This window comes from Prionailurus bengalensis, chromosome F2 (genome assembly GCF_016509475.1).
Source record: "Prionailurus bengalensis isolate Pbe53 chromosome F2, Fcat_Pben_1.1_paternal_pri, whole genome shotgun sequence".
Lineage (NCBI taxonomy): Eukaryota > Metazoa > Chordata > Mammalia > Carnivora > Felidae > Prionailurus > Prionailurus bengalensis.
Window position 1 is genome coordinate 63,686,317 of NC_057353.1, and position 26,153 is coordinate 63,712,469.

The following is a 26,153-nucleotide window of genomic DNA, read 5'->3' on the forward strand; positions in this document are numbered from 1 at the left end:
AATTAAAGCCACTGGAAGGAATCTGATGAATGGACTTTTAAAAAAACAAATCCAGAAGTATGCCCAAAATTTAAGGACCAAAATAAAACAGAATTAAAAAAAACAAAACCCTTTTTAAAAATGTATTCCTTTGTGGATATGCATTATAATCTGCTACAATCCAGTATTTTGTACTAGCTACTTCAAATGTTCACCTGTAAATAAAGCAATACCGCACTTAGAAGAGCAGTACCGCGTGAGCTCTCTTCACGAGCCTGCGGATGCTATGCACTGATCTCACCTGGAGTTGATGGCCTTTCAAGCATGTTCAAATGATGGGAAATAAACGCCTGGCTATCGTGAACAGTGTCCATATCAATTTCCTCCTCATCTTGAGAATTTGAAAACTACAACACATACACAAAGGAGAAAAAGAACCGTTACATCACTTTACATTTGGATCTTAGCTCTTAGGAAAAGGTAGCAGAGAGGCCACAGAATATACCCCCACATCTTAAAAGGAAAAGTAGTCTTTTTCTCAGAAAGAATTAAGAATAAGAAAAGATTACATGGTCCAGCCTCTTAAAGAAGCTGACTGGATATTACTGGAAATGAAATAGCAACTAAAATCTACTCCTGTGTTGTGGGAAGAGGTAGTGAGCCAAGGCAGATCATATACACATAGTTCCTCCCCCAAACAGAGAAGAAATATGTGATAATACAAGTTAAATGATCAGATGGAAGGTCTTAAACGGACATTTGGATTTCTTTATGATTCAGTCTGCCCCATCTGTTCCTGCTAAGGAAAAACCATTGGAAGTATTCAAAAAGATTTACAAGAAGGTGAATATCCTACACTATTAATACAGGTTTAACCTGTATTTCTTACTCTGATTTTGAGTTTGACTTTACTGCTATCCTCATTCTTCTCCAGTATTTGACCAGGTTCTAGTGGGGACCCCAGTGGTGTATCAGCCTTCCTCTTCACTCCCTGCTGATGAGCTGACATATTACATGATGCTTCCTTGGCAAGGTGATCATCTTCCTGCGGCAATATTCAAGATCAAAATTAGATTTCTGAAGACAAGTAGCTCATATTATAGCTGAACACTAATAGCTACAGCAACCATGCAGATTAGAGCACGCCCAGTGCCTAAAATTTATCAGCAGTGGGCTTAAAATAAACTTCACCTTTTCCTGTCAGCTGGTCTTTTTTGGGGGAGATGGGAGGTATATAAGCAAACTTGAAGAGTTTTCCCAAAAGAATGTATCTTTTGGTGTCATTTTCTCTTTCCCTGAAGACTCCAAGAATGAATGTGAATAAATTAACATATATGGGCAAGAATTAGAAACCTATTCGTTTATACAGATTTATAAATACTCCGATCTGAGAAAGCACTTTAATGAGACCCTTTTTTCCTATGGAAAGGTCTATCTTACTTCTTCATAACCCAAAATCTAGGATACATTTTAAATTTACAACAAATAAGTACGATTATATTCCAGAAAATCCAGGTGAATAAGTAATTTAAAATGATTATTACTAACTTGCATAAAGAGAATCTCAGTTTTCAAGTGTCAAAACACCAGTAGGGAATTGCCAGGCAAGTAATCTGGTCTAAATATTGGCGAAAAATGAAGCTTGCATTATTGTGGACATTCTGTTACCAACATGAAAATCATTTCTGGAAAACTTTCTCTGAATTACAATAAAATGATTGTTAAGTATGCTAAAAGTCTTTCTACAAAAAATCTGGTAATTTCACAATGCAGAGCTGGAAGTAAAAGGTTTTTAAAAGGCAAACACATGCATGCATACATTAAAACAAAACAAAACCAAACCACGTAATGCATAATCTCTTCCCAAATCAGCAGTGTACTCATTTACCTGACCATTCACTGTTGCTTATTTAATTCAACAAGCATTTGCCAGGCATTTATCATATGCTTAGAACTGTGCTAGGTATTACACAGAATAGCAAAAAAATTCAGAGCCCCTATGTTCAAATAGTTTGTTAATATGATATACAGACAAGATGAAATATTCACTTCAATTTTCTGCTACTCTAAGAAATTCGACACTCAAGTACAAAAACATCATTACGTCATCACAAAAGGGGTAAATGGACTGGCAGCACATCATTTGTTATGTGCAGCTATGTAGTTGTCAGTAGTGCTTTATAAACTTTTGTAAAGTGCTAAACTACTGTCAACCAGTAGTTTTAAGCAGTACATGAAACTATCAGTGGCTTTAAAATTTGCCAGTTCAAAAAAATAACTTCTCTTCCCTAGGGAGCTCTATACAATAAAACTGTATCTTCTGTAATGCATGTGACTCTTACAGGGTTCTGAAATCCAACTAGCTGTGCGTGACTACTTGGATTAATCGCAGCTTCTTGGTTGCCTGCTATGGCCTCTGGAATTATGGTCGGATTCAAGACAGCTTTTTTCTCTTTTAGATTAAGAACCAACCCAAGCTCTGGCAAGGGCAAGCAGGAAGGTCTACTGAGGCCAAAAAGTGTGAAGTACAAGTCCACAGCACCACAACGTAACCTCCAGTCATGTGAAGTACCTAAGAAGTAAATAATAAAGAAGTCAATACGTACACTTATCCATGAACTGCTCCAGAACCTATACAGAGAAAAAGGACTGTGCTAAAAGGGGCCGTCTAATGACCTAGGCACAACAGGCAAACCCTCTACTCTAAAAATGCATCTTAACACAGATACTCAGAAATTGTTCCGAAAGCAGTAATGGTAGTGAACGAACAAATAACTTACAATTGGTAAAGCATGTTATCATTACACTATTCTTACCAAATGAATATTAGACATCCACTAAACATTTAATATTTCAAAAGCAGTATTTTTTCAGGCTTTAGATCTTCCTATTAATTCCTCCTCTTTGGTAAATACTACACATTCATTCATTCTCTGTTCATCTTGTCTGATTTTCTTCTTGAATAGCCCATTAGGAAGATAGCACTCTAAGAGCCTTTATGAACCCTGACACTTGAAACAAATTCTCCTCTCAAATTTGTTACTTTCAGGTTTTAAATATGGTAATAAACCCTACAACTACTTAAAATAACATGATTCTAAATTTTTATTGAGGAGGAGGAGGAAAATGTTTTTGCTAAACACCTTCATATTTGTGTTGCTCTGCAAGGTGTATGTTGTTTGTTTTTTTTTTTTAAATTTTTTTTTTCAACGTTATTTATTTTTGGGACCGAGAGAGACAGAGCATGAATGGGGGAGGGGCAGAGAGAGAGGGAGACACAGAATCGGAAACAGGCTCCAGGCTCTGAGCCATCAGCCCAGAGCCTGACGCGGGGCTCGAACTCGCCGACCGCGAGATCGTGACCTGGTTGAAGCCGGACGCTTAACCAACTGCGCCACCCAGGCGCCCCAGGTGTATGTTGTTTTTAAAGAATTTTTTTTAATGTTTATTTTCTGAGCAAGGGTGACAGAGCATGAGCAGGGGAGGGGCAGAGAGAGAGGGAGACACAGTATCCAAAGTAGGCTCCAGGTTCTGAGCTGTCAGCACAGAGCCTGACACAGCCTGCGAGATCATGATCTGAGGCAAAGTTGGACCCTCAACCAACTGAGGCACTCAGGCGCCCCTGCAAGGTATATGTTTAAAAGATAAAAATTATAGGGAAAAGCAAATCCCAGAGATAGCAACAGCTGGTAAAACACATAATGACCAGAAGAAAGCTGACTGTGTAGAGATTAAATTTAAGGTAGATGAGAGACTACAGACAGGTTCTTTCAATTTCTTTGATGAATCTCGGGTTTGTTTTTTTTTTTTTAACCTCCAAAATAAGGGTTTTGATCTCAGATTATACCTTATCTCATTATCAATGACAGATTAGAGAGGACATCAATACCACAGTTCTTTCTCACTTTCCCTTTTTCCCCAATAAAACATCCCAGGCAGATACTTCCATCAAATAGAACTGACTGATAAGATGAAATTTGTCATCTAGGGTTAGACGATTGCTATCATTTCTAGGTGGAATTTAAAATGATGCACAAAACTTAAAATCAATGAAAAGTAACATGTAAATTCTTCTGGATAAGAAAAATAAACTCTACAAATTCTTAATTTTGACCAAGAACTATAGTTTCAAAAGACTGTAATGCTTAAAAAGGAAAGACAAAAGGGAAAGAAGTTGCTGCAGCAAATTTTAGACAGCATAAATATTAAGCTTTGTGGTTTTCAACAACAAGTATTACCATGAGGAAATAAAATACAATCAGTCAAGTAAAGATTCTAATGAGATTTACTCCAACAGAAGTAAATATGACATTAATTACATGCAAAGGAAATTCATATAGGAGGAATTATAACTTCATAGAGTTTGTATGACATACTACACTGTGCTAGGTACCTTGCCTGCCATGAAACGGCGATCATCAATCCTATCTGAGCCATCTTCAATTTTGCTTCTATGTGACAAGGTCAAAGACACACACCATTGTTAGAAGCAAAAGAAAGAGGCAAGACCTCCTGAGGAGAATGAAGTTTTTGTCATAAAAACTACAGAGAAACTAGAAACAGGAAGAACAGTACAGAGTGAAAAGAAGAATTTTGCACAGGAAATCCATTTCCTTCTCCAGAATATGCAGATCTGCACACTTTAATGACCTGACAGTGCTTGAATTTTGGTAGGCATTCATTATTCTCCTTCTCAAAACAGTTTATACATGTAAAGACTCCACAGAGGATAGGTATCAGATTCCCAGGCCTTTTATTACAAGGGCTGGTGGCTCAAACCTCTGAGGGAAGGGAAGGAATCAGGCCACAGCAGCCAGCACTATCTATTCATGGGCACAGCAAGAAAAGGAGTGAACCATAGGCATTTCATCAGTAAAGAAAACTGGAACAGCTTAGGGTACATTTATACTGGAAGAAAATTTAGCCTTGAAGATCAGTATCACCTAATTATGTCTACTGCAAATAACCATCCTGAACTATGTTGTAGATGACACTGAAACCAGTCAGGCAATTGAGTGTAAAATTCCTCAAAGTTTAAAAAAAATTATTAGCAAATGGAAAATGTACATTCTGATGAGCTAAGGTGTTCTGTTTTTTGAAAGTCAGTTTGAGGATGATTAGGCAGCACAGTGAAGGCTGCCAAATGCACTAAACCCCTATGAGAAGAGTTTTGTTACTTTTTATTTCTATGTGGGCTTTTTGGTCTTATTTTCTGAAGATTTTGGTTGATCTTCAATATGCATGGAAGAATGAACATCGTTTTGATCCTGAGGGCAATTGGACTTTTCCTTTAAAAAAATTGATTTGTGGGCGTAGGAGGACACTGGGCTCACCGTGTCCTGCTGGTCACTCAGATTCCACCCACATCTGCCTAAATAACCCAGAAAACCACCAGAAGACTAGCAGAACGGACTCTCCGGAGCCAAGCGTAGACAAGAGGCCCACGGAAGAGGGTAGGGAGGGCGGAGAGACGGTGCGCGCTACACGGACTGGCGGGAGGGAGCCGGGCAGTGGAGGGGCAGCTTATCCGGTAAGGCAAAATCCCCAAGTCTGGCTTGCAAAAGTGGAGGGGATGGACTGCGTGAGTTCTGACAGGCAGCAGGACTTAACATCTGGAATATTATAAGTCAACAGCTCTGCTCGGTGAGCGGGAGGGTGAGAGGACACCAGGAGGGAGAGGTGTTGAGCCCCGGAAGACAGAGCTCAGCTCGGAGGGGAACAAAGGCGCTGGCCAGCGCCATCTCCCTCTCCCATTCCCCAGCCGAAATCCCAAAGGGAACCAGTTACCATCACCAAAGTTGCTTGCACGGCGCAAACTCCCAATGCTGTGCTTCTGTGGATCCATCCCTCCTACGGGTCTGCCTCCTTCCCGGTGCTACAGGGTCCCTCCTGCAGGGGACCACCGATGGCAAAGCGAGCTAAGCCTGCCCCTCCCACCCCTGTGCACCTTGCAGATCCACCCCGGCTAATACGCCAGATCCCATCAAAGCAGCACCACAAGCCTGGCAGTGTGCAAGTAGCCCAGACTGGGGCCACACCACTCCACAGTGAGTCCTGCCCCTGGGAGAGGAGAAGATAAGGTACACACCAGTCTGACTGTGGCCCCAGCGGTGGGCTGGGGACAGACATCAGGTCTGACTGCGGCCCCGCCCACCAACACAAGTTACTCCAGACAGCACAGGGGAAGTGCCCTGCAGTTCTGTGCCATCCCAGGGACTACCCAAAATGACAAAATGGAACAACTCTCCACAAAAGAAAATCCAGGAGGTAGTGACAGCTAACAAATTGATCAAAAATGACTTAAGCAATATAACAGAATAAGAATTTAGAATAATAGTCATAAAATTAATCACTGGGCTTGAAAAAAGTATAGAGGACAGCAGAGAATCTATTACTACAGAGATCAAAGGACTAAGAAATAGTCATGAGGAGCTAAAAAATGCTATAAATGAGGTGCAAAATAAAATGGAGGTGACCACAGCTCAGATTTAAGAGGCAGAAGAGAGAATAGGTGAACTAGAAGATAAAATTATGGAAAAAGAGGAAGGTGAGAAAAAGATAAAAAAAAATCCAGGAGTATGAGGGGAGAATTAGAGAACTAAGTGATGCAATCAAGCAGAACAATATCCGTATAATAGGAATTCCAGAAGAGGAAGAGAGAGAGAGAGAAAGGGGTTGAAGGTGTACTTGAACAAATCAGAGTTGAGAACTTCCCTGATCTGGGGAAGGAAACAGGCATTGAAATCCAAGAGGCAAAGAGAACTCCCTTCAGACGTAACTTGAATCGATCTTCTGCGTGACACTATCATAGTGAAACTGGCAAAATACAAGGATAAAGAGAAAATTCTGAAAGCAGCTAGGGATAAACATGCTCTAACATATAAAGAGAGAGCAATAAGACTAGTGACGGATCTCTCTACTGAAACTTGGCGGGCCAAAAAGGAATGGCAGGAAATCTTCAATGTGATGAACAGAAAAAATATGCAGCTGAGAATCCTTTATCCAGCAAGTCTGTCACTCAGAATAGAAGAAGAGATAAAGGTCTTCCCAAACAAACAAAAACTGAAGGAATTCATCACCACTAAACCAGCCCTACAAGAGATCCTAAGGGGGATTCTGTGAGTGAAATGTTGCAAGGACCACAAAGTACCAGAGACATCACTACAAGCATGAAACCTACAGACATCACAATGACTCTAAACCCATATCTTTCAATAATAACACTGAATGTAAATGGACTAAATGCTCCAACCAAAAGACATAGGGTATCAGAATGGATAAAAAAAATAAGACCCTCTATTTGCTGTCTACAAGAGACTCATTTTAGACATGAGGACACCTTCAGACTGAAAGTGAGGGGATGGAGAACTATCTATCATGCTACTGGAAGTCAAAAGAAAGCTGGAGTAGCCATACTTATATCAGACAAACTAGACTTTAAATTAAAGGTGGTAACAAGAGATGAAGAAAGGCATTATATAATAATTACAGGGTCTATCCATCAGGAAGAGCTAACAATTATATAAATGTCTATGTGCCGAATTCAGGAGCCGCCAAATATATAAAACAATTAATCACAAACGTAAGTAACCTTATTGATAAGAATGTGGTAATTGCAAGGGACTTTAATCTCCACTTACAGCAATGGATAGATCATCTAGACACAGGATCACTAAAGAAACAAGGGCCCTGAATGATACATTGGACCAGATGGACTTGACAGATATATTTAGAACTCTGCATCCCAAAGCAACAGAATATACTTTCTTCTCAAGTGCACATGGAACATTCTCCAAGATAGATCACATACTGGGTCACAAAACAGCCCTTCATAAGTATACAAGAATTGAGATCATACCATGCATACTTTCAGACCACAATGCTATGAAGCTTGAAATCAACCACAGGAAAAAGTCTGGAAAACCTCCAAAAGCATGGAGGTTAAAGAACACCATACTAAAGAATGAGTGGGTCAACCAGGTAATTAGAGAAGAAATTAAAAAATACATGGAAACAAGTGAAAATGAAAATACAAAAATACAAATGCTTTGGGATGCAGTGAAGGCAGTCCTGAGAGGAAAATACATTGCAATCCAGGCCTATCTCAAGAAATAAGAAAAATCCCCAATACAAAATCTAACAGCACACCTAAAGAAACAGAAGCAGAACAGCAAAGACACCCTAAACCCAGCAGAAGAAGAGACATAATAAAGATCAGAGCAGAAATAAACAATATGGAATCTAAAAAAACTGTAGAGCAGATCAATGAAACCAAGAGTTGGTTTTTTGAAAAAATAAACAAAATTGCTAAACCTCTGGCCAGGCTTCTCAAAAAGAAAAGGGAGATGACCCAAATAGATAAAATCATGAATGAAAATGGAATTATTACAACCAATCCCTCAGAAATACAAGCAATTATCAGGGAATACTATGAAAAATTATATGCCGACAAACTGGACAACCTGGAAGAAATGGACAAATTCCTAAGCACCCACACACTTCCAAAACTCAAACAGGAAGAAATAGAAAGCTTGAATAGACCCATAACCAGCAAAGAAACTGAATCAGTTATCAAAAATCTCCCAACTAATAGTCCAGGACCAGATGGCTTCCCAGGGGAATTCTACCAGACATTTAAAGCAGAGATAATACCTATCCTTCTCAAGCTGTTCCAAAAAATAGAAAGGGAAGGAAAACTTCCAGACTCATTCTATGAAGCCAGCATTACTTTGATTCCTAAACCAGAGACCCAGCAAAAAAACAGAACTACAGGCCAATATCCCTGATGAATATGGATGCAAAAATTCTCAATAAGATACTAGCAAATTGAATTCAACAGCATATAAAAAGAATTATTCACCACGATCAAGTGGGATTCATTCCTGGGATGCAGGGCTTGTTCAACATTTGCAAATCAATCAATGTGATACATCACATTAATAAAAGAAAAGCAGCATATGATCCTGTCTATTGATGCGGAAAAAGCATTTGACAAAATCAGCATCCTTTCTTAATAAAAACCCTCGAGAAAGTCAGGATAGAAGGAACATACTTAAGCATCATAAAAGCCATTTATGAAAAGCCCACAGCTAATATCATCCTCAATGGGGAAAAACTGAGAGCTTTCTCCCTGAGATCAGGATATCCAGGGAGGATATCCAGGACAGGGATATCCACTCTCACCGCTGTTGCTTAACATAGTGTTGGAAGTTCTAGCATCAGCAATCAGACAACAAAAGGAAATCAAAGGCATCAAAACTGGCAAAGATGATGTCAAGCTTTCACTTTTTGCAGATGACACGATATTATACATGGAAAACCCGATAGACTCCACCATGTCTGCTAGAACTGATACATGAACTCAGCAAAGTTGCAGGATACAAAATCAATGTACAGAAATCAGCTGCATTCTTATATGCTAATAATGAAGCAACAGAAAGACAAAGAAACTGATCCCATTCACAATTGCACCAAGAAGCATAAAATACCTAGGAATAAATCTAACCAAAGATGTAAAAGATCTGTATGCTGAAAACTATAGAAAGCTTAAGAAGGAAATTGAAGTAAGATATAAAGAAATGGAAAAACATTCCATGCTCATGGATTGGAAGAATAAATATTGTTAAAATGTCAATACTACCCAAAGCTATCTACACATTCAATGCAATCCCAATCAAAATTGCACCAGCATTCTTCTCGAAACTAGAACAAGCAATCCTAAAATTTGTATGAAACCACAAAAGACCCCGAATAGCCAAAGTAATTTTGAAGAAGACCAAAGCAGGAGGCATCACAATCCCAGACTTTAGCCTCTACTACAAAGCTGTAATCATCAAGACACCATGGTATTGGCACAAAAAGAGACACATAGACCAATGGAATAGAATAGAAACCCCAGAATTACACTCACAAACGTATGGCCAACTAATCTTTGACAAAGCAGGAAAGAATATCCAATGGCAAAAAGACAGTCTCCTTAACAAATGGTGCTGGGAGAACTGGACAGCAACAGGCAGAAGGATGAAACTAGACCACTTTCTCACACCATTCACAAAAATAAACTCAAAATGGATAAAGGGCCTGAATGTGAGACAGGAAACCATCAAAATCCTAGAGGAGAAAGCAGAAAAAAACCTCTCTGACCTCAGGTGCAGCAATTTCTTACTTGACACATCCCCAAAGGCAAGGGAATTAAAAGCAAAAATGAACTACTGGGACTTCATCAAGATAAAATGCTTCTGCACAGCAAAGGAAACAATCAACAAAACTAAAAGGCAACCAACGGAATGGGAAAAGATATTTGCAAATGACATATTGGACAATGGGCTAGTATCCAAAACCTATAAAGAGCTCACCAAACTCCACACCCGAAAAACAAATAATCCAGTAAAGAAATGGGCAGAAAACATGAATAGACACTTCTCTAAAGAAGACATCCGGATGGCCAACAGGCACATGAAAAGTTGCTCAACGTCGCTCCTCATCAGGGAAATACAAATCAAAACCACACTCAGATACCACCTCATGCCAGTCAGAGTGGCTAAAATGAACAAATCAGGAGACTAAAGATGCTGGTGAGGATGTGGAGAAACGGGAACCTTCTTGCACTGTTGGTGGGAATGCAAACTGGTGCAGCCGCTCTGGAAAGCAGTGTGGAGGTTCCTCAAAAAATTAAAAACAGATCTACCTTATGACCCAGCAATAGCACTGCTAGGAATTTACCCAAGGGATACAGGAATGCTGATGCATAGGGAGACTTGTACCCCATTGTATCCCAACGTTTATAGCAGCACTTTCAACAATAGCCAAATTATGGAAAGAGCCTAAATGTCCATCAACTGATGAATGGATAAAGAAATCGTGGTTTATATACACAATGGAATACCACGTGGCCATGAGAAAGAATGAAATATGGCCTTTTGTAGCAACGTGGATGGAACTGGAGAGTGTTATGCTAAGTGAAATAAGTCATAGAGAGAAAGATACCGTATGTTTTCACTCTTATGTGGATCCTGAGAAACTTAACAGAAGACCATGGGGGAGGGGAAGGAAAAAAAAAAAAAAGCTTAGAGAGGGAGGGAGCCAAACCATAAGAGACTCTTAAAAACTGAGAACAAACTGAGGGTTGATGGGGGGTGGGAGGCAGGGGAGGGTGGGTGATGGGTGTTGAGGAGGGCACCTGTTGGGATGAGCACTGGGTGTTGTATGGAAACCAATTTGACAATAAATTTCATATTAAAAAAAATTGATTTGTAAAATGAAAATTTAGGGCTCGTAAGAGGGAGCTAAAAAATGAATAGCAGTACTTCTGTTAAAATTACAAAAGAGAAAAAAAGATCAAAGCTCCATCACATTTTAAAATCATGAAATAAAATCTTAAAATGGTTGTCATTATTTGTAGTGCAATTAAGTTCAGTGGTATAGTGAGGAAAACACTTCTGCCAAATTATGTTAGCTCTGTGATCCTGGGCACGTCAGGAGGTGGGCCCTAGAATGAGAGCACTGAACGGAGATGGTGTTTAATATCCCCACAGGTCAAAATTCTATGATTTGAAAGCAATGATTTCCATTCCTTAGTAAGAGGCCCTGAAATAACTCCTGATTTCTGTCCTCAGTGACAGCATTTTGAAGAACTTCTAGCTGAAATGGTCCCAACCACTTAAATGGCAAGGAATCCTCACATGTGTGAAAACAACATTCTTCTCTTCTCTCAAGTTAAGACGTGGACTGCTCCGTCCTCACTAGTAGTTACACTTTGGGACCCACCGTGCTTACTTGAGACGGAAGGAGAACACTCATGAAGAAAGCAGGAACCCAGTACTAACGCTGTCTATTCATATCATAAAGTATCTTAAAGACAACCCCCAAACCAGCAAATCTGAGCCTTTTAAAAAGAGCATCTCTTCATTTCCTGAAGTCATTGCTTACTAAAGCTAATTAAGATAAAAAGCTGCTAAGAAGAAAGCTCACTTTGAAACCTTTGTTTTCCAAAAGCCCAGCATTTCTTACAGATGAAAGAAGCTTGGACATTTTTAAAGAGTTGGGCCAGACAAATACAACTGCCACAGGTTAGTTCTGTCCTGATCTCTCCATGCATATTACACTGAGTGAAAACATTTCATTCATATCCATGTGTGTGTATATATATGTAATTTCCTACAAAAAAATGCATTAATATGTTTTCATTTTCTTGACCATTCCTATTCCTAGCAAGGAGTGTTCTACGGGAGAAACACAGAGGGGGAGAACTTTGAAATCTTCCGATGTTAATATCAAAATTGTCTATTTTCTTACTCTGAAACTTGGCAAATCCCACCAAACTGAATTAGAAGTTGTCCTTCATTCTACCCCTTGAGTTTAGCTGTACACTTCCAAACACTAGAAAGTATGATGTAAACAGCCATCAATGTCCTGAGTAATTACATAAAAGTTTTCATGTCATTCTTACAGTAATGTGACGAACACTAAAGAGCAGCTTGGGAGTAACAGCTAAAATTTCCTTCATAATAATATACAATCTCTTCAATGCAGGCTTCTATCTTAAGAAATGAAAAAACACTGTTTAACAGGTAAAACTTGAGAAAGCACTTATATTTTAAATGAAATGTAAAGCACCAGTAAAAATCTCCAATTCCTAAGTTTTTAATTTTTAAATGTATTTTTTTAAATTATTATCATGTTGGTCTATAATCCAGTATCTTACAGAAAGCTATTAAAGGTAGGATCTCATATGTTCTGAATTTTAAAGCCTTTTTTGTTGGGAAAGGAAAATCATTGTGTGGAAACAAATATATACATCTAATAGAAGCCAGTCAGGTCATAACTCCACCTGTTCCCCACTGTATACAGGATAAATAAAATGTCAACTCCTAAAGCCTTTCACTTTTGCATCCTAATCTATTTTTCCAGATAATACCATCTGTCAAACATCCTTTCAGAACTTGAGACTTACCTAAAATGTCTTTCTCGTGTGGCAAACTCTTTTGCACTCTTCAAGAGATGTCACTACCCCATGAACATTCTGCCATTCCAGGCAGGGCTCATGGTTCTGTTCTTCAGGTTTCTAGAGTACTTTGCTCTTCGCTTTATTTCAGTAACTATCTATTTGTATTATAATTTATCTGTTCCTATGCCTCTCTTTCTAGTACACTAAGTTAACACAAAGTATCTGATACACACAAAACACAGTACAGTGGCAAATTGGTGCTCAAGAAATGATAAATAAATGAATACCTGAAGCCTTTAAAAAGAACTGCCCGTGAACAATGTGATACTTTTGATTAAAAATAAATCTACTTAGGAGCACCTGGGTGGCTCAGTCGGTTAAGCATCCAACTCTTGATTTCAACTCAGACCATGATCTCATAGTTCATGGGATCAAGCCCTGTGACAGGCTCTGCGCTGGCAGCACGGAACTTGCTTAGGATTCTCTGTCTTCCTCTCTCTCTGCCCCTCCCCTGAAAGTGTACACGTGCTGTCTCTCAAAAAAAAATTTAAAAAAAAACAACCTAATTAAGATTCTTAAAGCCACTAGGAACAAAGATCATATAATGTGAAAGATGTTTGTTTAAAAATGTTTACTCTTTATGAGGAACATTATTATTGTAAAAGCTATATGGGAACTACAAGGACATTTTGGGAGACAAAGAAATCTGAATATCAGATATATATTGGAGTAGGGTGTGTTAACGATATTGAGGATTGTCCTTATTCATAGGAATATACACTAAAGTATTTTGGGAATAGCATCATGATACAACTTACTTTCAAACAATTCAGGAAAAAAAGAGGTATGTATAAAGAAAGAAAGGGAAAAGAAACAAAGTAAATATGGTAAAAAGTTAACAACTAATAACCCAAGATGAAAATACACAGCCATTCACTGTACTATTCTTATGATTTTTCTAAGCTTTGTAAATTTTTTTTTAAAGTTTATTTTGAGAGAGAGCACACACATGTGCAAGTGAGTTGGGAGGAGCAGAGAGAGAGAGACTGAGAGAGAATCCCAGGGAGGCTCCGCACTGTCAGTGCAGAGCCCAGTGTAGGGCTTGAACTCACAAACCATGAGATCATGGCTTGAGCCAAAGTTGGACACTTAACCGACTGAGCCACCCAGGTGCCCCTAAACTTTGAAAAATTTAAAAACAAAAGTTTGGGGAGAAAAAGTTACAGGGGAAAATTAAACTAAAAAATGGGGTAAGATATTTGATGTCTGTACGTATGTGTACATACATAGATAGCTCTGTGTGTGTGTGTGTGCGTACCTTTGAAACAAAAACTGTTGAGGGCACCTGGGTGGCTCAACAGGTTAAGCTGCTGACTCTTGATCTCAGCTGAGGTCATAATCTCCTGGTTGGTGAGTTGGAGCCCCCCAATGGCTCTGTGCTAGCAGCACAGAGCCTGCTTGGGATTCTATCTCTGCCCCTCTCCCACTTGCACGCACCCATGCATGCACACACACACGCACACACACACACTCTACCTCTCTCAAAATAAACAAACTTAAAAAATTTTTTTTATTAAAAAAAAATAAATGAAGCTTTAAAACAAAACCGTTGGGATGATACCAGAGCAGCACCCAGAACATAAGGCTAAGTGGAGCTACCATACACCAAGCAGAGAGTCTTAGACACCAGGCAGTCAGTCTAGGATCTCAAAAACAGAAGTCTGGGAACCTTGCTTCCAGCACATGGCCATTAGAATGACTCAGTTACCAGGTGTCCCTCTTGGTAACTGTCAGCTCTAAGTCTCCCTAGTATATTTCTAAAAAGAGTATTACTAATATTCATTGAGTGATAGATGAAAGAAAAAAGAACATGAATAGAAGTTCATATAATTAGTCTTATTCTCAAATTTCAATTTTCAAAATATTTTTTCTAAAAATTATTTTTTCTAAAAAAATTTTTTGGCTATGTTTTTATTTATTTTTGAGAGAGGGAGACAGAGCGTGAGGTAGGGGGAGGGACAGAGAGAGAGAGAGAGACAGAATCTGAAGCAGGCTCCAGGCTCTGAGCTGTCAGCAGAGAGTCTGATGTGGGGCTCGAACTCGTAAACCGCAAGATCATAATCTGAGCTGAAGTCAGATGCTTAACCGACTGAGCCATCCAAGTGCCCCACAATTTTCAAAATTCTAATACTATGTATCCTACCAAAATTACTATCTTACTGAGAAATTTCTGAAACCAGCTAAGCAAGCAAACTTTGATTCTTCAAAAGCATCTGATGACCACCTATTCTAAGATGATCTTTTCTTAACTGCCATGGTACTGTCTCCCTATGCTACTTCAAATGGGTTCACCAAATTATATAACTATGCAAAGTCAAGACATCTCAAATCCAGTTTGGAATAGGACAGAAATAAATAAATGTATTTAATTAAACCCCTACTGTCTACAGTTTGTTCTCCATATGTAAATCAAGATAATGTTTATCTCAAATGACCATATAACCCAGGAGCCCCAATAGGGAGTGAGGGGCAGACAGAGTTCAGCAGGTTTAAGGACTTAGATGATGGCCTACCTCCTTGTTACAAAAGAATTCTCATTATAATTTCTTAAAACGATTACTAGTAAGAAGATAACGTAGTAATATGAAAAATTATTATGATAGAATGCTATTTTTAAACCTTCATTAAAACTACGCACAACATTTTTTCCCTACAGGCCAAATATACTGTTTCTTCTTTTTGTTCAGATAAAACTGTGTAACATGATTATATTACCATTATAATTTTTAAAAAAGAAATTTTAAAAATTAAGCAAAAAAGGGGATTTCCTAGATCGGATTCATTCATGTATCTCAGAGGCTCAGGTGTGGAAGGGAAATGAGCAATCCTCTAACCACTGTCCCCCAACGTCCAATGTTCTCCCGAAACACTAAAAAACAAAACAAAAAACCTCTCCCAACTATTCACACCACTCCCACTGTTGCTCCCATCTAATTTATAGCTCTGAAGAGCTGAGCAGTAAATTGTTTATGACCACAACCTCACAGATCTGTTTTGTTTACATTACTGTCATAGAAAATTCCAACCCAAAGCAGCAACTGTGTTTCACAGTGAACACTATCAAAATTAAATACTAAGCATCAATCAGAGCTTGAATTTGTATAACCACAACCTTCCAATGGGCTTCAAATGTCTTAAAGAATTGTTCCATTAATCTTAATGTATATTTATTTTGTTCAAGAAATCTTCCTTAGACGGTGGTAAGATTCTTTGTATTTCATTATGCCTTCCTCAAAGTTACAATCCATCTCAGTCGTGGAATCAAGCACTCTTGTTAAGAATATATTTAACACACTGGGGTGCCTAGGTGTCTCAGTCGGTTAAGCCTCCGACTTCGGCGGAGGTCATGATCCTGTGGTTCGTGAGTTCGAGCCTCACATCGGGTTCTGTGCTGACAGCTCAGAGCCTGGAGCCTGATTCGGATTCTGTGTCTCCCTCTCTCTGCCCCACCCCCGCTCACACTCTATGTCTGCCTCAAAAATAAATAAACGTAGGGGCGCCTGGGTGGCGCAGTCGATTGAGCGTCCGACTTCAGCCAGGTCACGATCTCGCGGTCCGCGAGTTCGAGCCCCGCGTCGGGCTCTGGGCTGTTGGCTCAGAGCCTGGAGCCTGTTTCCGATTCTGTGTCTCCCTCTCTCTCTGCCCCTCCCCGGTTCATGCTCTGTCTCTCTCTGTCGCAAAAATAAATAAACGTTGAAAAAAAAAAAAATTTAAAAAATAAATAAATAAATAAATAAACGTTAAAAAAAATTTTTTTAAAGAATACATTCAACACAGTATAGTTTGTGCTACATATTAACTGTTAAATAATCCTTTACAAGTTCCTGACCTTGTGTTCATCCCCTGGATCTAAATGACAGTAATCATAACAGTCTTCAGTGTGACCACAAGTAGCAAAATATAAATAAAACACCATGTAAACATTTTCCTAGGGATTACGGAAACCATTAGAAAAATAATTTAGCTTTATCATATAAACTGGTTTATGTGCTGTTTTCCAAATACTCTGAGGACAAGTTCCATACAACTGTATTTCAACGAAATATCTACTATGGTGTCTTTACTTGGGGCACTGCACTATGATTATGAAATTGAGGGACAGAAGTCGTGCAATTACTTAACATCACAATGCTGGTAAGTAATTTTTTTTCAAGAACCAGAACTTGGTATTTAGTTGTGATTTAGTGAAGTAGCCACTAATAAAACAGGTAGGACATGTTATTTTCCAATATTGTAAGGAGAAGGTGAAGTAACACACATACTAGAATAGCAACTGCTCTCTCACCATCTATCTAGAACAGTTAAATTTACCTTTTAACTGAATTTTAAACCAAAACCAGTAATCCAATTTCAACACATCAGAGCCATAAGGCAAATTTTCTTTAAATATATACAACATTTACAAGTCAATTGGAAAAGACCAAAAAATTCAATTGGCAAAGAATATGAAAGACTTACAAAATAGGAACTACATACAGCTCAAATATTTGAGAAGCATAATGATGTCATCACTACATAAATTTAACAACATTTTGGGCACTTGATATGAATACACTGTGCTTTACAAATATTAACTCATTTAATTTTCAGTGTGCAGAAGTAGGTACCATCATCTCCATTTCATAAACAGAAAACCAAAGGCTTAGACAAGTCACACTGAGTAAATCATTCAGCTGAGATGTGACCCTCATCAAACTGGTTCCAGAGTCTAGTACTGAAGAGCACTATTAGGCTATCCTGCCCTTTGACCTCATTCAAATAGAGCAAAACTGTGATGAGATACCATGGTCTCCAGCATGCACAACAATAACAACATGTGCTGTTCCTGAAAGGATACACAAGAAATTGGTTACCTCTGGGAAAGGTCACTAGACCTATTTTTCCACTGTGTAATCTTCTGAAATAAAAATAACAATAATAATACTTTGCAGACTCATGTTTACAGCTCTTTGAACATTTGGGATACTTCCACATAAATGAATATTTTTGTTTCCTCAACCACCTTGTGAGGCAAAATGAGTGAATATACCCTTAGTAAATATTATCATGCTCACCACTGTGAAGGAAGATGTGATAAGTATCCTTCTTAAAGAAAAAAAAAAAAAAAAGACAAAAGATTAACCATAGTTCCTTAAGTATGAAAACCTGTTGTGAAATGAAAATATTCTAATAATAAAAATTTTTTAAAAGCTACTGCTGTCTCACCAGAATTCATAAGTTTCCAAAGTTGATCTACCAAGGCTTCATTACATAAGGGAGACTCCATGTTCTTAGTAAATGGTGGGTTCTTAGTCAACATGTTTAGAATCTTATGTCTGAAAGATAAAGATAGAATCTTATGTCAGCAAACTTTTGCTGACCATGAAACACATTTAAAAATTTTCTGTAGTTCCTCCTTCCTATTTTATCCTCTCTTCTTACATCTACCTTTGTGTTTAAGTTTAATTTCATTTCAAAGACATTATCTTAAACATCCTAAATATTTACTATTGTTAATCCACTAAAAAAAATTCTAGTGGGTTTGTTCTTTCTAAAACGGCCTTATGTACGAGGTCTTTTAAAACTGACTCTATGTATTCCTAACCAACCTTTCCTATTCATTTCTAAAATGAACATTTTATATTCCCTAGAATTTTTTTTAATATATATATATATATTTTAGTGTTTATTTTAAATTTTGAGAGAGAGAGAAAGCACACATGTGCACATGAACAAGGGAAGGGGCAGAGAGAGAGGGAGACAGAATCCCAAGGAGACTCCACACTGCCAGTGCAACGCAGGGCTCGATCCCACGAACTGTGAGATCATGACCTGAGCAGAAATCAAGAGTCGGATGCTTAACTGACTGAGCCACCCATGTCCCCATCCCTTGAAAAATTTTTAAAGACAGACTGGTAAGTAAATAGAAAAATCTTTACATGGTGGGGGGGTGGGGGGAGATCACATACAGGCCAAGAAGTCTACACTGAAATAATAAAATGAATATAAACTTCATTCTTATGGTATCTTTGTAAAGCATGGAGATGTGCAGAAGCATTTAAAATATGGAGACCACACAAAAAGGTTTCCTCAAAATGAGCTGAAATTTAGAAGAGTTCATTAGTAAAAGTATCCTCATGGAGGGTAACAGTGAAATTCCACTACTCAGAGTTACCTCTTGTGAGAGGCTACCTGAACACTTCTGTAGTCTTCTAAAAATAGGGACATGTGACCAAAACAAAATTGGAAAAAGAAAATGTCCAGTGTTATGAGTAGGAGATGCCAGAGAAAAAGACAAAGAAAAGGAGAAGCAAGGAAGCTATGGCCATAGCCTAGCATTTAGTGCAGGGATAAGAGCCAGGCCTGGGCTCAAGAGATTCAAGACCACGGAGTAATGGGATGCTTGGATATAACTGGAGAAGAAAGAAACTTAGATTATAATTATAAATGAGATTAGCAAAACCTTAATGGTGAACCCAGGAAGTTTTTATATTTGTTGGTGGGAAGGCATCAAACTGGATTTGTACTTAAAAAAGAAATGGGAAGCAAGTGAAACTACTAGGTTGCAGCTTAAGACACTTAACCCCTTTTGGCTTCAATTTCATGTCCATAAAACTAAAAGAGATGGACTCTCTTTTACTATCTTTTACTCTCTTTACTATCTTTTAGTGCTTTGAAATTTTAAGACTGTATAAAAGACTATTGAAAAGCTATGAGAGCAAAAAGTGAAATGGGATTATAGATGTAATTTACAGATGGGTAATGTGAAAGGGATATTTATCTTCATGGATATGTCATATCCATATTTTTGTACCTTTATAAATAAACACAATTCCTATCCTTAAGGATCTCAAAATCTATCTATAAGAATAGACCAGTATTACAGGTAAATAATCTTTAAAAATATGGATGAGTTTGTTCTTTAGAGCATGTTAATGCTGTTATACTTTTAATTTGCATTAAGAAGAAAACTTAAGTTTCTATCTGGCTGCTTTCCCAGCTACCCCAAATACCAAAGTGGGAGGGCCCAACTGATAGAACTTTATGGTATTTACTCAGATCATTATAAACCCTTGACAGCCAAGCCAATGAATTGTAAGGAGTGCACTGAGGATGTCTTTGATCACTAAAAGAGCAATAATGATCAGTACATATATTACTTTCATCAAATTAAACATTTCATCAAAAGTTTTGTTTTTCTCTAAACAAAAGTTTAGATAATAGTAGTTTAGATAATAGAAGTTTAGATAATAGAAGAGTTTAGATAATAGAAGTTTAAATAAAGTTTAGATAACAGAAGAAAGGCTTTTACAAAGTATTTATAAATGACAAAACATCCAAAGCAATACTCAGAGGAGATAGGTTTAAGGGAAAACAATGAGAATTTTGTTCTTAATTTTACAGAGATTAAACATGAAAATTCAGAATAAGCATATGCTTCAGACAACTAGAACAGATCTAAAGCAAATCTTGAGAAAGTCATAGGATCATGTCAAGTTCATAGCAGCGAAAACATCCTATTATTTCCTTAAACAGTTGAGAATTTTCCTGGTAGGCTAGTCCAATCTATTGCCAATCACTACCAATAAGAAATGGAGTCAAATCAAAACCAAACACATGCTCAAAATCTCTCAAGAGAAAAAAGCACAGGACATATGTGTGTCTCTTGAGGAAGTGATATGCTGTAATCATATGTATGCTTGATTCCAAAACCATAATATCATTCCATGTTATTTTAAATATAATCCCTACCCATTATAATGAGAATATAGTAGTTCTTCCTATCAATGTAAAAAGTATATACATGCACAGAAATAAGTGTAAAACAAAACTCCAAAATGTTAAGTGTTTCTGGTTAAAATAATTACAAGCTTTTTGAAAGTTTTCTTCTTAATGTGATTTGATATTTTTCCAAATTTATATGAGTATTTTAAAAAGTCATGCCCACTGAAAGGGAACTATAATTTTAAAAAACGTAAACTTCATTTTAGTTTAAAAATAGTACACCCAGATTTATTTATTTAACAATTATGCATCTAGATTATTTCTCTATCTTATCAAACTTGTAAAATGAACAGCAAACTTTATGAAGAAAAAAAGTATTAGTAATTTGTCAGGTGAATATCTAGCTTAACTTAAGTGCATTTATTTAGTTTAGTTCTCAAGATATCTTAATGAAGAACTGACCTACAATCTAAAAATCTTTTACTGAGAGAAAACTATACAATTAAAGTGGACAACCCTATTACTACGTTTAAAACATCAAACTATCCATGCTCATGGATTGGAAGAATATTGTTAAAATGTGGATACTACCCCAAAGCAATCTACACATTCAATGTAATCCCTATGAAAATAACACTAGCATTCTTCACAGAGCTAGAATAATCCTAAAATTTATATGGAAGTAGAAAAGATTCTGAATAGGCAAAGCAATCCTGAAGAAGAAAATCAAAGCTGGACACATCACAATTCTGGAGTTCAAGTTGTATTACAAAGCTGTATCAAGACAGTATGGTACTGGCACAAAAACAGACCATAGATCAATGGAACAGAATAAGGAACCCAGAAATGGACTGCCAAATGTATGGCCAACTAATCTTTGACAAAGCAGGAAAGAATATCCAATGGAAAAAAGCCTCTTCAGCAAGAGGTGTTGGGAAAACTGTACAGCGACATGCAGAAGAATGAAGCTGGACCACTTTCTTAGGTTCTTAGATGAAAGACCTAAATGTAAGACAGGAAACCGTCAAAATCCTAGAGAAGAAAACAGGCAACAACCTCTCTGACCTTGGATGCAGCAACTTCTTACTTGATATATCTCCAGAGGCAAGGAAACAAAAGCAAAAATGAACTATTGGAACCCCATCAAGATAAAATGCTTTTGCAGAGCGAAGGAAACAATCAGCAAAATTAAAGACAGCCGACAGAATGGGAGAAGACATTTGCAAATGACATATCAGATAAAGGGCTAGTATCCAAAATCTATAAAGAACTTATCAAACTCAACACCCCAAAAACATATAATCCAGTGAAGAAATGGGCAGAAGATATGAATAGACACTTTCCCAAAGAAGACATCCAGATGGCTAAAAGGCATATGAAAAAATGCTCAACATCATTCATCAGGGAAATCCAAATCAAAACCACAATGAGATACCACCTCACACCTGTCAGAATGGCTAAAATGAGCAACTCAGGCAACAACAGATGTTGGTGAGGATGTGGAAAAAGAGGAACCCTTTTGCACTGCTGATGGGAACACAAACTGGTGCAGCCACTCTGACAAACAGTACGGAGGTTCCTCAAAAAATTAAAAATAGAACTACCCGAAAACCCAGCAATTGCACTGCTAGGTATTTATCCAAAGGATACGGGACTGCTGATTTGAAGGGGCACATGAACCCCAATGTTTATAGCAGTACTATCAACAATAGCCGTATGGACAGAGCCCAAATGTCCATTGACTAATAAATGAATAAAGATTTGGTATGTGTGTATGTATAAACATACATAAGTACATACACATACATACATACAATGGAATATTACTCAGCTAAAAAAAAGAATGAAATCTTGCCATCTGTAATAATGTGGATGGAAGTAGAGTATTATTATGCTAAGCAAAATGAAGTAGGTCAGTTAGAGAAAGGCAAGTATATAATTTCACTCATATGTGGAATTTAAGAAACAAAACAGATGAACATAAGGGAAGGGAAGCAAAAATAATATAAAAGCAGAGAGGAAGACAAACCATAAGAGACTCTTAAATACAGAGAACAAACAGGGTTGTTGGAGAGGTGCTGGGTGGGAGGATGGGCTAAACGGGTGAGGGGCATTAAGGAGGACACTTGCTGGGATGAGCACTGGGTGTTAGATGTAAGTGATGAATCACTAAATTCTACTCCTGAAATCATTATTACACTGTATGTTAACTAACTTGGATTTAAATTAAAAAAATAAAAACATCAAACTAACATGAAAGACTGAGAACTTCCCCACACAATTCAAAATAAACACCTTAAAGCTTTTTTCTATATACAGTTGTCAACACAGAGATAAAAGCACTTCTCTTTAACATATGACGTCATTTAAACAAACATATGATTAGAAAAAAGCCAATTGTATGATTAGAGGAAATAGTAAAAAACTGCATCCAATCACTTGTTTAACACGTACTGAATCAAATGTATATAAGGCACCATGCTTATGTTCTAGAACAGAGACCAAAGGAAACATGGTCTCTGTTTTTTTGGAACTTCTATTCCCATGCGGCAAAGATAATCAAAGATTTCCAGCTATAAAATTAACACATATATTGCAAGTATTTCTTTACTTAAGGTTAGGAAGAACTGTAGGATTTTATGGGCAATCATGACTTGAGGGACATTACCTAGTACAGGGAATCAAAGATGCATCCTTGTAGAAACAATATTCACGTTCACCTCTAAAGCATCAAGGAGTAATTACAGGTAATCTGGGGTTTTTTTCCTCCAGACTTTAAGGTTTCACTCCAGAATTCTTCAGTTTTATCTAATTCTACCAAAACCAGTAATTCTGATATATATGATAATAATGACAGAGAAAATCAACATACATTTTTAAAATTTAATTCTCACTGAAGGCCATTTTATCATTAGGAGTTTAAAAATCAACCAAGGGCCATAAAAACAAAATGCTGTGTTTGGGGTAGGAGAGAGTAATGCCACTGATTTTAAGAGAAAAAAATTAAATTAAAAAAAAATTTACCTATTAAAAAAAATTTTTAAATCTTTATTTATTTTGAGAGAGAGAGAGAGAGAGAGAGTATAAGCGGGGAAGAAAGCGGGAAAGAAAGAAAGCAGTGCAGAGCCTGACACCAGGCTTGAACTCGCGAATCATGAGATCATGACCTGAGCCAAAGCTGAACGTTTCACTCATGGAGCCACCCAGGAGCCCTTACCTATCTTTAATAATTCTATCCGATAAATATGGCAGAACATAGCAGATCTGTATTATGGTTACTTACCGAGTTAAAGAAAAAGTAATACAACAGATTGGTGGTTGCAGGGTGAAGGGAGGTAAAATGGATGAAGCAGATCAGAGTACAAACCTCCAGTTGTAAGTCATAAAGATGTATTATACAGCATGGTGACAATAGTGTTGCATATTTGAAAGTTAAGAGAGTAGATCCTAAACGTTCTCATCACAAGAAAAAAAATGTGTAACTATGTACAGTGACGGCGGTTAACTTATTATGGTGATCATTTCCCAATATTTACTAATATCGAATCATTATGTTATATGCCCAAACCAACATAACGTTATGTCAATTATATCTAAAAGAAAGAAAGAAAGAAAGAAAGAAAGAAAGAAAGAAAGAAAGAAAGAAAGAAAGAAAGAAAAAGAAAGAGTAATGATGGGAACAAAGAAAAAAGGATAGAGTTCCTATTCAAAGTATAAAACACACAGAAGATGGGGTGCCTGCTGGGTGGCTCAGTTGGTTAAGCTGAGTCTTGACTTCGGTTCAGGTCATGATGTCACAGTTCATGAGTTTGAGCCCTACTTCAGACAACGCTCCCTCTCTCTCAAAATGCACACTGCACAGCCTGCTTGGGATTCTCTCTCTGCCTCTCCCCTGCTCGTGTGCACGTGAGCTCTCTCTCTCTCCCAAAATAAATAAATTAATTAAAAAATAAAAAACACAGAAGAAAACACAAAAATATAGACAGATGTCCCAAGATACCAAAAAATACACACATACATTAACTGCCACATGGTAACACTTCTAATCCTCTGACCATTAACATTAAAGATTTTTGAAAGAAGTGCTGAATTTTTTAACTAGAATATAACTACAGACTAGATGATATTAAGTACAGGCTAAGAGGTTCCCTACTGATGACATAAATGAATCACATCAACTAAGAAGAAAAATGTCAAATATAATCATGAAATACATCTTTAAACAGATTTTCAGTTCAGATTATAAATAACAGTGCTCTTCACTGTTTCACAACAGTATTTCAAAAGCAATCATTTAAATCACATAGCATATCATTTAACAATAGGGCAACTTTAAATATTACATAGTATTATAATCTGCTAAAAATGGTCTTCAAAACATAATTCCCTGATCTCAGAAATACACGCTTTAATGTTAGTTCTGATGTTGTGAACTGAAAACAGAAATGAATACATGATGAGCTTTGTTTATACTGTATTTATAAGTTCTGTTCCTACCTGCTATCAATAGGATCTTATAAATTTTCAAATGCATGAACTCTGTCAGATAAGAGATGAGGCTGGTTTCCTGCTTATCCTCTTTTTTATTTATTATATAAATATGTACCTTAGAATGGATGAGTATTTTTGTCCATGTCAACCTTACCTTTTAGTACACCTCAATCACAAGGAAAAATCACTTAAATTACAATTTACATCACAAATCAAGAACTATGAAATAATTAACAGCAAAACTTCATACAAAGATACGTATATAATAAGCATCTGAAATAGTTAGGGTTGGGTTGGGGTTAGGGAAGAAAGAGGGGAGGGAGAGAGAAGGGAAGTGGGAAGGGAAATGTAAAACATAAACCACTGAATAAGGTGACTTAACCAAGAACTCACTGTTACAACCAACTTGAAAAACAACTGTTGGTAAAGACAATGTCTTTGTTAGGGAGCTGTAATCTCTTAGATGGGACTCTTCATGCCCAGATGCAATTCAATGAGGTTAGAAAGCAGTTTGACTTTTTAAAAGAAAACTCTCGGGGCGCCTGGGTGGCGCAGTCGGTTAAACGTCCGACTTCAGCCAGGTCACGATCTCACGGCCCGTGAGTTCGAGCCCCGCGTCGGGCTCTGGGCTGATGGCTCAGAGCCTGGAGCCTGTTTCCGATTCTGTGTCTCCCTCTCTCTCTGCCCCTCCCCCGTTCATGCTGTCTCTTTGTCCCAAAAATAAATAAATGTTGAAAAAAAAAATTAAAAGAAAACTCTCTGCCAACCTATATGTAAAGTTGAGGAAGATAATTAACATCTCTAGGTCTATGCTCTTGTTTCTAACTGGAGGGACTGTAGGGCACCTGGGTGGCTCAGTCGGTTAGCCTCTGACTCTTGATCTCAGCTCACGTCATGATCTCATGGTTGGTGAGCCCCATGCCAGGTATCTGCACTGATGGTGCAGAGCCTGCTTGGGATTCTCTCTCTCCCT

General features: G+C 37.5%; 1 protein-coding gene across 2 annotated transcripts in view; it reads right to left on the reverse strand.

The window, feature by feature from the left end:
* The window catches only part of TAF2 (TATA-box binding protein associated factor 2), a 95,665-nt gene that overhangs the window by 13,954 nt on the left and 55,558 nt on the right, over positions 1-26,153 (reverse strand). Inside the window, exons 22-25 of one of the 2 annotated variants that reach the window (XM_043601640.1) lie at positions 18,191-18,300; positions 2,322-2,551; positions 869-1,024; positions 281-386 (exon numbers count right to left, since the gene is read on the reverse strand). In XM_043601640.1, the coding sequence (XP_043457575.1) occupies positions 281-386; positions 869-1,024; positions 2,322-2,551; positions 18,191-18,300 (602 nt within the window). The remainder of the gene's footprint in view (positions 1-280; positions 387-868; positions 1,025-2,321; positions 2,552-18,190; positions 18,301-26,153) is intronic. The other variant, XM_043601641.1, reaches the window with a different exon arrangement.